Source organism: Clupea harengus, chromosome 4 (genome assembly GCF_900700415.2).
Source record: "Clupea harengus chromosome 4, Ch_v2.0.2, whole genome shotgun sequence".
NCBI classification, from domain to species: domain Eukaryota; kingdom Metazoa; phylum Chordata; class Actinopteri; order Clupeiformes; family Clupeidae; genus Clupea; species Clupea harengus.
In genome coordinates, this window is record NC_045155.1 from 4,560,180 (window position 1) to 4,571,650 (window position 11,471).

At 43.2% G+C, this 11,471-nt stretch overlaps 1 protein-coding gene across 1 annotated transcript; it reads left to right on the forward strand.

The window, feature by feature from the left end:
- Positions 1–2,809: 2,809 nt before the first annotated feature.
- krt8 (keratin 8) lies at positions 2,810–8,089 on the forward strand. The gene is made up of 9 exons (XM_012831001.3): positions 2,810–3,338; positions 4,899–5,107; positions 5,881–5,941; positions 6,048–6,143; positions 6,297–6,461; positions 6,549–6,674; positions 6,786–7,006; positions 7,134–7,177; positions 7,294–8,089. The coding sequence occupies exons 1-9, from the start codon at positions 2,910–2,912 to the stop codon at positions 7,608–7,610; spliced, it is 1,668 nt and encodes a 555-aa protein (XP_012686455.2). The 5' UTR covers positions 2,810–2,909; the 3' UTR covers positions 7,611–8,089.
- Positions 8,090–11,471: the final 3,382 nt, after the last annotated feature.

Here is an 11,471-nt window from a genome sequence, read left to right on the forward strand (position 1 = left end):
ACACACACACACATACACATATGTGCAGAGACACTCACAGGTCGTGAGCTGAGGGATTTACTACCTTGGGGTCACATCAGCTATATGGTCACTTCATTAGGCTGTGTGCGTGCCCTTGCAAGCTTCCTCTTGCTCAGACAAGTGAGGGCCTCATAGTTGAGTGAGCTTTGTCACATGCTTTGGTGCATCATACTTTTATCTTATTATATCCTTCCAGATAATTACATGTCATGTCTGACTCCCCTCACCCGCATCTCCATGGCAACACCGCTAACTTTCCACCGCAGGATGTGTGCGTCAGGCTGCGGCGCAACACACTAGAGCCATGTGTGTGTGGATTTTGTAACACCGTTGCCATGACAGCGCGGGTGTGGTCACGACTTAGGCAGCAGAAGGAACTGCAATGGGAAATGAGAGAGCTGCACGTCAAGCATGGAGAGAGCGGCTCACACTGAACTGAAAGTAAACACAGGTGGTACAGTGATAAACTACATTTTCAGAGTCAGACTATAAAGAACCAAAAAGACAGCCCACTTTCTAACTAGTACCGCACAGAAAACAGGTTTCATTTTAGTGTATGAGATAAGACAAAAATTCAGCACGAGTTCACCATTAAATCAGTCAATAGTTTATCATCTCAGTGCATGACTTGTGTGCCGGGGCTGGTCTGAGTTCAGTGGGTTTACATGTGAGATAAGTAATCCAGAGGCTGTAACAGAAAGGGAGTGTGCCATCTGAGAACTAAGCTTATGTTTCATGCAGTTTGCAGTTTCATTCGGCTGAAGGTTCCCAACAGTAGGGCCCACGGTCCATATAAGGTATTTCAAATCAAAATTTGTGTAATTTGTTCATGTGTAACGTACAAATTTGGTCATTTAATTCACAGAGAGTTTCCATTTTTGCACTTTTCAGTGATAATACGTCATCTCCTGAGGGCCTGTCACATCTCACTAGTCACTAGTGCTGTGGAACTGTGATCATACAGAAGGGAGGTGCTGACTCCGCCTGAGCTGTCACACACCTACACACACACTCAGACACCTATATTCAGCCCCACAGGTCAAAGTTCAACACTGATCCTCCTTGTAAACAGTCACATGCAGTCAAAAGTACACGCAGTAAAAAAAATCGGGTAGTCTGTTCAATAATCTTCAAAAAGAGTTTATATGACAATGTGGGAACATCTCTGACTCAGGCGGTGATGTACCTCCAGGTCCTCAGCAGTGAGAGTGTGTGTAACAATACTAAACACAGTTGATGAATCAGTCAACTTTACAAGGTGGTGGGAGAATACGCTCACAAGGAAGAGGCAGGGTTTGTTTGCCCAGAGATTTCGAGATAGGCATGGAATGTTACCTGACACTTTTATGAGAGCGACAGTGTTTATGACGTAACAGATCATACATGGTGAGTGGTTAGCGATGTGTAGGCCTGCTCACAGGCAGTACTGTGCTGATGTTTCCTCATGTTTGTGGTTTAAACACAAAACAAACAAACAAACAAACAAACAAACAAACACTTGAAGAAAGCAGCTAACAATAGCCAGTAGTAATGTTAATATGCATTTCATTATAAAGAGAGATCTATTCTAAACTGAAGCTGCAACTTAGAAATAAACTTTAAAAAGAAATATATATATGCACCAATTATTGGTAAAGATAATTATTGCAGGGAAAGCTGGTTTTGCTCGAAATAGGCCTACTATTGTAATGTTACTGGAGTTACTGTTACTAACGTTACAAAATACTACAAATGCAACACATTTGAACCTCAATAGAGGACTAAATAGAAAATGAATCTGACTTGCCCCCCCAAAAAAACCTTTTCTCAGCACAGTAAGCACTGTTCCACTGTATTTACTTAATCCCCAGATAAGGACAGACGTCAGCAATGAACCATGCACTGTCTCTACTTCACTCCAAAGGTAACACACTCCACAGTTCATAAATATACTTAATGGCACACAACACTTCACAAGCCACGCCAAGGTAGGGTGGTGAGGGAGGAGATGAGGATGCCGGCCTGAGAGCACACCCAGAGGTTTATTGTTACAGCAGTTAACAATGGCAGCGACCAAAGAAGAGGTATACAGGGAGAAAGAATAATACATGGCAAGAACAGCAGGGTCTGCCTAGTGTGCCTAGACTCCAAACGTGGAAGGGAACAAGTGTGTGACAAATATTTGGACCAGCTACATTTCCCATTCACTGTAGAAAGCAGTGCACTGTTAACTTTCTGTCTCGCCAAACTTAGATGGCAACCAACATCATCAATTTAAACTTGTAGTTTAGCCTAAGTATTGAGCACAATAAGCTGTAACAACATCACCACAAATGCCTACTATTGTTTCATCAACGCTATTTATAATCTCACTACACATCCATTGACACAACCTATTTTGTACTTGGTTTTCCCTCAACAAAAACCATTCAAGCAAGAATAGAAAACACAGTAGTCTAGTGTTTGCATTTGGAATGGTCATTAGTTTACAAAAATGTGGTACTACAAGGTCTTGTCTTACTTCAGGACAGCAACCTAGCTCAGTGCTGGCATGAGAAACCAATAGCCCACACGTCATGGGCTACTTTAAACTTAGATCCACTATCTGCATGAAAAAAAAAACAGCCTTGAACAAAACAGACAAAACTTACACCATAGAGATGGGGTGGGGTGCATTGTGTGCAATGCAGGCAGTAGGGAAGAGTGTTGAGTTGCAGCTCCACCCCTCCTCCCACCTCTACACTGTGAGCCCTGGCTGGAGCGGCCCAACCCCCTAACTCCACCTCCCTTGCTGGCTGATATAGAGAGCAGGAAAGTCTGAAGGTCTTTCTATCTGCTCGGGTTACTCCAGTACAGAGTCAGGCAAACCCACTCCCCCCTTCGCTCTCTGTCTCAACGCGGCCTCCACAATGTCCTACACAAAATCCAGCTACAAAGTCTCGTCGTCCTCCTCCGGGACGGCTCCCCGGAGTTTCAGCAGCCGGTCCTACGCCGGACCCAGCCAGGCGAGGCAGAGCTACAGCGTGCGCAGCTCCTATGGACAACCTGGCATGGGAGGTGGGATGGGTGGAGGTGGAGGTGGCTACATCTCCAGCTCCTCTGTCTACGGCCTGGGCTCCAGCATGGGGGGCGGCATGGGCATGGGGGGCGGCATGGGCATGGGTATGGGCATGGGCATGGGTGGCGGTAATGTGGCCCCCATCACAGCTGTCCAGGTAAACAAGAGCCTTCTGGCGCCCCTCAACCTGGAGATCGACCCCAACATCCAGGTTGTCCGCACTCAGGAGAAGGAGCAGATTAAGACCCTCAACAACCGCTTTGCCTCCTTCATCGACAAGGTATGTACACCTCCATGTCTGGTTGTTTCCTGTGTCATTCCGAAAAGCTCACAATATACCTGATTATTAAAGTCAGGCAATGCAAACGCTTCAGAATCTAGAGAGAACTATGACAGTAATATGTGTTAGTATAATATGTCGTCAACATACACAGAGGTTGAGTTTTACTGAAAAGGAAGTTAACTTGAAAGAAGTATAGTGAAAGCGTGTAACAATAACTGCATCAGGGCAATGGTGTAATTAAATGCAGAAGAGGTCTAGTGTGACACCTAGCTGTACACCAGAGAGACTTTTTAGTCATGGAGTGAAGTAAAATGGGCGAGGTGGCTTCCTCTTCTGAGTCTTGTTTTAATGGTTTCTCTGCTGTTAGGGGATGTCTACTAGGGTGGGTGTCTAGGGTGTGTCTGCTGAGTATGTAGTGGTTCACCTTGGGAATGGGCTTACCCAGGGGGAAGGGCAGTCCTGCTCTGTCCACACCCAAAAAAGGGCCTTTCCCTGCATATGAAATACGTTACATAAAAGAGAGAAAAAGGAGTTCATTTTTGTCAAAATGCTTCAAGATGTTCTTACCCACAAATGGGCTCTTTTTTCACGCTGAATCATTTCTTCATGCGTTTGCAGCCAAATGAAAAGAGATTAAAAAAGCATCCAAATCTGGAGATGACACGTTGCAGTCATGTGTTTCATGACTTGATGATATGAAGTATTTCTCCATTCGCTGTTGGCTCTCCGTAGAAACTGGTCAAGAGAGTTAATATTTAAACAGGGCTGTTGGTTTCATGTTCAGGCCAATACCAGAGGTGTGGTTACATAACCAGTCAATTCCTCTTGGACAGAGAGGACTAATCAAAGTCCCTCAGAGCTCACTTCCAGTTTCTATTCCCCTCATACTTGGTTGGCTTTGCATGAAACTATTTGCTTGAGTTTTTACTTTGGTCATTACTTTTTCATTGTAAAGGACAGCTAGACATCACCCGTCCCCGGGCTCTGTAAAACTAGATGACCCTGTTTATTGCACTGTTTCATGCTATCTCATCCACCACTATCTACGTTTAGTGTAGCCTTAGGGGCTTCTCTCAGTCCCTCTGTTCTTTACCCTCCCCTTAATGTCCAGTTGAAACAGGAAAACTGGGGGGGTTGGGTGGGGTGGGGGGTCCGGGTTGGGTGGGGTGGGGTGGGGGGTGGGGTGGCTGAACTCAGTCAGTTCTTCCCATACTCCCCTGTCCCCCCCCCTCCTGTTAGGATATGCATCACAGTTTCCTTGGAAAAAAACACAGTTGCCTTGGAAACACTCACACACTCAAACATTTGGACAACGTCCCGTTTGGACTACACCCAGAACTCTGTGCAGACTGTTGTACAGTTAACATGTGGTTGTGCTTTTTGTGGACCAATTGCCAGTCTGCCAGCGAATTTCCAAAATCTGTTTATTTGTACTTGGCGATTCCAATTTGGAAAAAAATGCGGTTTGCCAAAATCTGTTGCAGGCACGAGTGTGTGTGATTCATCCATCCTCAAGAGAAAATGGAAAAAGCATGTGCTCTCCTTTTGCCCACGTAGGTCCGCTTCCTGGAACAGCAGAACAAAATGCTGGAGACCAAATGGAACCTGATGCAGGGGCAGACCACCGCCCGATCCAACATCGACTCCATGTTTGAGGCCTACATCACCAACCTACGCAGACAGCTCGACAGCCTGGGCAATGACAAGATGAAGCTGGAGGCTGATCTTCACAACATGCAGGGCTTGGTTGAGGACTTCAAGAACAAGTGAGTCAGCCCTGTAATTGGAGCTCCCCTCTCTCTCCAAGCTCTTTTGGATGAGAGACTGCCAAAATGTGCTAAACTTGCACATTTGGAAAACCTCAAATGTTCCCTGACTAAATGAGTTGCTGTAAATAAAGGAACGGAAAAAACTTGATTGAGGGGCTGGAAACAGTTTAACATTATTACTCCTCTGCTATGTGCCTTCCAGTCTTGGAAAGGAGGACAAAGGAGCTTTTGCTTGCACTGACGAACAGTCGCCATATGCAAAATCCCTCTGAGGGGAGTTTTATGTCTGTTCAGTTTTGCACTTCATTCATTCATTCAGTTCCTGGCATTTGCAGCACAGTGCTGGCATGGCACAATGAAGTCATTACATGCCCATTCCAGTGTATATCACTTCCACAAAGGACAAACCCATTTTACATGCTCAAACAGCATTGTCTGCCAAATGCAAATGACTCCAATGGCTTCATGGCAACAGGGCACAGTGCCATGCCTTTTGAGCCGTTGATCTTGAAATATGGGATGAGTTCATAATCTGTCTGGGACTTCCAGAACAAATTACAGAATAGGAGGAAACACCTCAGGCCATATATGCTCAAGTTTCACTGACTCACACAGTGGAATGACATTGTCTCCCTCTAGTGAAAAAACCTGATGTGTGATATAGTGAAATCCAACTCAAGGACGTGCATTTCCTCATTAAGAGTCAATGAACTGCATATCCCGTTCAAATAATATTTAAAACTAACTTTTTCTTTTTTTTTTACTTTTAGGTATGAGGATGAAATCAACAAGCGCACAGAATGTGAGAATGACTTTGTTCTCATCAAGAAGGTCAGCAACTCTTTTGGAATACAGATACAACATCTACAAGTTTAATGGAGTATATGGAAGGGTTATGGCCATGAGTCATTTACTAATGTACTGTTTTCTCTCTCAGGATGTCGATGAGGCCTACATGAACAAGGTGGAGCTGGAGGCCAAGCTGGAGAGCCTGACAGATGAGATCAACTTCCTCAGGCAGATCTATGAGGAGGTAAATCTCTATGGCCTTTACTCTTACATCTTCATATTGTTTATTTGTTTGTTTGGTATTGTTATTTGTTTGTTATTGTTATTGTTTTATAATGCCATCACTGAGTGCAAAGCTATGCTTGACCTTAATATGGATTTTTTTTTTATTTCTTAGGAGATCCGTGAGCTTCAGGCTCAGATCAAAGATACCTCCGTTGTGGTCGAGATGGACAACAGCCGTAACCTGGACATGGATTCCATCGTTGCTGAAGTGCGTGCCCAGTATGAAGACATCGCCAACCGCAGCCGGGCTGAGGCTGAGACGTGGTACAAGAGCAAGGTATGGGTCGATACCTGGTCATCATACAAACAGTAGCAGATAAATTGGTACTTTCACATCTGATCTAATCTCTCCTATCCTTTTTAGTACGAGGAGATGCAGACATCTGCCAGCAAATATGGTGACGACCTCAGATCAACAAAGACAGAGATTGCTGACCTCAATCGCATGATCCAGAGGCTGCAGTCAGAGATTGATCAAGTCAAAGGACAGGTGAAAGAAGCTATACTTTCAACATAACAGTCTATTAATAGCAACAACACATGCGGTATTTACAGACACATTTGTACCTTGAATAAAATGTTTCTTTGTCTTCATCATCAGCGTGCCAACCTGGAGAACCAGATTGCCGAGGCTGAGGAGCGCGGTGAGATGGCTGTGAGAGACGCTAAAGGCCGCATCAAGGACCTGGAGGACGCCCTCCAGAGAGCCAAGCAGGACATGGCCCGCCAGATCCGAGAGTACCAGGACCTGATGAACGTCAAACTGGCCCTCGACATTGAGATCGCCACCTACAGAAAACTGCTGGAGGGAGAGGAGGACAGGTGAGACTACTTCCATTGCAGGGCCGAGGGGTCAGAATCACTGAGTATTTGGTTCCACCTTTTCCCCTGTTCTACCTCTCCAAAACAATCCACATTACTTACATGTATTACCTTTAACTCTTTGCAGACTGGCAACCGGAATTCAGAGCATCAACATCTCTAAACAGAGCAGTAAGTCAAGTCACTATTTATTTATTTTTGTCATATAAAGGAGCACGATAGATACATTTATACTATGTCGTCAATATGTGTCTTCAGTAATTAACCTTCTATATTTTTTTCTACAGCAAGCTACAGCTCATTTCCAATGGAGAGTGCTAGTAGTGGACACAGCAACTACTCCAGCGGCTACTCAAGCAGATATGGTGGTGGTAGTGGTGGCTACAGCTCTGGCGGTGGCTACAGCTCTGGCGGTGGTTTCAGCTCTGGCGGTGGCTACAGCTCTGGCGGTGGTGGTGGCCTCAGCTCTGGTGGTGGCTTCAGCTCTGGAAGTGGCTATGGCGACAGCAGTATCACTCAGAGCAAGAAGAGTGTCGTCATTAAAATGATTGAGACCAAGGATGGCAAAGTGGTGTCCGAGTCCTCCGAGGTCGTCCAGGATTGAGCAGTTAGCCCCTAACATTTTCCCCAGTAATGTTGCTTTTTCACTCACTCCCTTTTCTTACCATTCAACACTGTTACATACCAAGTTTAAAGTCAAGTATACTTTCACAAACCAGGTTGTAATGAAGTAAGCCTAACTCTGACCAAAGATTTAAAGGGACCAAACATGTTATCCCGCACAGTGCCTTACGCTCAGCTAAGCATCTTTACTAAAGACAGCTCAAAGATAAATACCAGAACAATACTGTGTGTAAACATTCTTGCACAAACCTGTGAAGCACAGAACTGGTCTTTGTCTTTGGCAAGGAAGAGCTCAATATGTAGAGTTTGCAGAGGTGGCCATGGCCATGATGTGTGTTGGTTCCAGTCTTCTTTCTGTGCCTTGGCAGATGCAAAGTAAAAACTGCCCTTCATAGTTCGGTGAATGCTGTTCTCTGAGGAGGTGTATTTTTTACCAAAAATAAATGTTTACTTAGAGTATTTTGAGTCTGTGGTGTTATTTTGTCGTGCACATAAGTAAATAAAGAAACAGAGACAATGTTTCACAAAAGGCCTCATACCACTAGCTTTCTACTCCATATATACCAGATATATTAAAAGCAAAGCAGTCTAGCAAATATTCCAGCAGAACAGCTCCAGAAACTAAATCAGTATAGTAATGATATTTAAATGAAATGGTAGGCCTGAAATGAAAAGGCCCAGGCCATTAAATAACAGAACATGTGATGCTTTCAATTATGCTTTGATATTTAGATGATTATTTAGATTTCTACATGAAATCTATCTAGTGTCAAAGTAAAACAGTCACTGGCCTTGGCCTTGGTTCATTTTGGTGTAATTTAGCTTTTTGTCCTGACCAACCATATCCTGACCAACCAAGTACCAAGTGTAGCAAAAACGTGTAGCTGAAATAAGTCTAGGCCTACTCTTACAACTATGATTCTCACAATACATTGGTCGTTGGTATTCATTTACGTGGAAATGTGTTGTAACAGTTCTGACAGTGAAAGTAGCTTAAAAGGCAGATTCCGAAGATATAGTGTGGCGTGTACCGGGAGTAATGCATGTGCCATGTTGCGTTTCTTATGTAACGTACTCCCTGTGTTCATAGCATAGAATGTCTATGTCTGTAAAATCTGTTTTAGTGTTTGAATTTTTTATGTGTTTCGTGTTTTCCCTCTTATGTTAATGTCTACATGTATTTTGAATAGGCGCTGTGGAGTCAGTGTAATATATAAATGCCCCTAGTGTGATCTTCCTTGTGTTTTAGTGTCTTTGTTCATCCCAAGTCAGTCTGACGTGTATTTTAGGCAAAAAAAGCCAAAGATACACCTGACTGATTGCAGGAATTGGCTTACAGCAAAATACAAAACCTGAATCGCAACAGCAGACTTTACAAAAAGTAGGTAAATAGGCCTACAGTGCAGCTGCATAGGGTAGTGGGCAGTCCGACCTATGGAAGAAGCACCGTAGTTACATCTAAAGCACCTGACACCAATTCATGTTTTGTTTATGATAACTACAACTCTTCCAAAAACGTCTTCGATATGGGTCACAAATTGTCAAAACTTGTAATGCCACTCAAATACGCAGGGTGCCACCTTCATCAGGCTATAGCAAAATGGGAAAGGGTTGCCTAAGAACGGCAAAATGTTACACAAACCTACATGCATGCAGGTCTTGTGTCAAGATGTTCTCCTTGTGAACGGGCGTATCCAACTCTCCACCATAAACGTTTGTTGACAATAAATGACAGAAGGTTTTCGACTGCTATAAGTCAAATAACATAAAATTCCAGATAATAGGCATACAGGTTATGTGTCTCAGTATGTTGACTAAAATACCATATAAATGTAGCTTTAGCTGTCGACAAAGTTTCAGCAGTCAAGCAAAATTAGAAAATGATTGATGCAAGTCTTATCACTGTAATTTTTGTAGCCTAAAATCACAACTGAACTGGCACTTTTCACTGACTGTCTTTTTTTTTAACACACAGCATTTAGTTATTTTAAGAACTTTCTTTATGATTTAAGCAGGCCTACTCTAAAGTGTATTTCCCAAATAAAAGTATCCTAGACAGGGAGAGTACCTGAAACACTCAATTTAAGTGAATTGTCTTAAAATTGTGGTCAAACATTTACAGCTATCAGAGCTGAGACAAAGATTCCTCAATTGGGTTCCTTTAAATCAAATCAAATAAAATGAAACTTTATTTGTACGGCGAGATTAAGATTACATTACGAGGTATTTAATATATATATTATCTTGTATATGGGTAGCTATTTTTTTATAGTTATGTAGCTGAAAGTAACAATTAGTACGCCTCATTGTCTCTGTCAGAGACATACAGCATAAACAACACATAAATGTTTCATTTCCGGGTCATTTCACCTTTTCCTTTTAAAACTTTTGTGATTTTGTACACTTCATTCGTGAGTTACGTACACCACGTATACAAATATGTTGACACTGTTGATCTATTGTACTTAAAGGTACAGTCCATTACAGTTGTCGACAAATTCAGTAAAACTCTCGTCCTCGTAGTCATATAGCTGTATATGCGCGCTCTGGTGTTCATTCAGGGGTGTCATTTGATTAGATGTTCATCTTAAATATCGGCACTGCATTTGCTTCTGTCCTGTATTTGTACTGTGTTCGGTCCTTCTCCCTTTGCATATCCCTGGGCACTCTGATCTTGTGTGGTTTACAGGCAACCACTAGATGGCAGCAGTGTAACAGCAATAGACACCACCCGTGTGGCGAGTAAGTGAGAGTGAGAGAGAAGCCTGTAAGGCAGAAATGGATCTGGCCAGTGGAAAATCCCAGATGGACTTCTTCCACTAGTAACTTTTCATTTGGTGGGTCCTAGGTGTTGGTTTATGGTGCCCCCAACAAACATTCCAGAGATGCACTGTCCCAATTGTTGATTTTCCCACTCTCTGCAGAGACTCTTATCTCAAACCTATGTGTCTGGTTCTCTCTCTGTGCTTTTCCATGCCGGGGTGAAACTAGGGGCAGAGGAATGAATGTGAAGAGTGCTTAAGTGAAATATCGCATTGTAAGATGATTTCTTTGTCATGTTTGGGTTCGTTTTAATGGTCTCAGTCTGAGTAGGAAAATGGTCTCAGTTCTACAGCTGTATATATTAATTAAAACATAGATATCAGAGACCTGATAATTCTGGTCTCCGTGAGAGTGCAAAGGTATGGAGGGGGCTCACCCCAATTTTGGGTGAGAACTCCCTCCATTTAGTTGTTAATGTGTGATTCTCATCTTGGGAAACCTCTTATCTATGGGGGTAATTATTAGGCCAGATGCAGGACTAAAATGGATACTTAAGGGTAAGACAGTCAAAGAACTTGGAGCATTCTGTCTTCAGATCTCCCTCACACCCGTGTGAGTAGCCACTTCTAAGCAGCCAGGTATGTTCATGTTCTCTAAATGGTTTTATGTTTCATGTGGTATTTAAAAACTTATATTCTTCACATTAGACTTGTTTTTGTAACTGGTAGTAGTCACTTGTACCTGAGGTAATAAATTGGTAATTCTGACCCACTGTGACCTCTTTTGAATGTCTTAGTTTGAAGGCTCTTCAGGTAACGGTGTTCCGGTAACGTCTGACTAGGATTTGGTTACAGAACGAAAAGTGGACAACACGCTTTGAGGTTCCTGGCTAAAATCATCTGGGCTAGACATGCCGCAGTGAACTGTTAATTATATAATATAGAGATAGGAATGCAGCTCAGCCTCTGCACTGAATTCGAATGGTCATATTTGAGAGCGGACAAACAGTCTGGCGCTCTGTAACTGAACCACGTCGCTATAACAAGCTGAGAAATGCCCCTTAACCGCACTGTAGGAC

Bases quoted from the DNA above. Each gene is read 5' to 3' on its own strand.
- krt8 (XM_012831001.3), top strand. From the start codon at position 2,910: ATGTCCTACACAAAATCCAGCTACAAAGTCTCGTCGTCCTCCTCCGGG. The intron at 3,339-4,898 runs GTATGTACACCT...TTGCCCACGTAG, and splicing joins TTGCCTCCTTCATCGACAAG to GTCCGCTTCCTGGAACAGCA. The intron at 6,462-6,548 runs GTATGGGTCGAT...TATCCTTTTTAG, and splicing joins AGACGTGGTACAAGAGCAAG to TACGAGGAGATGCAGACATC.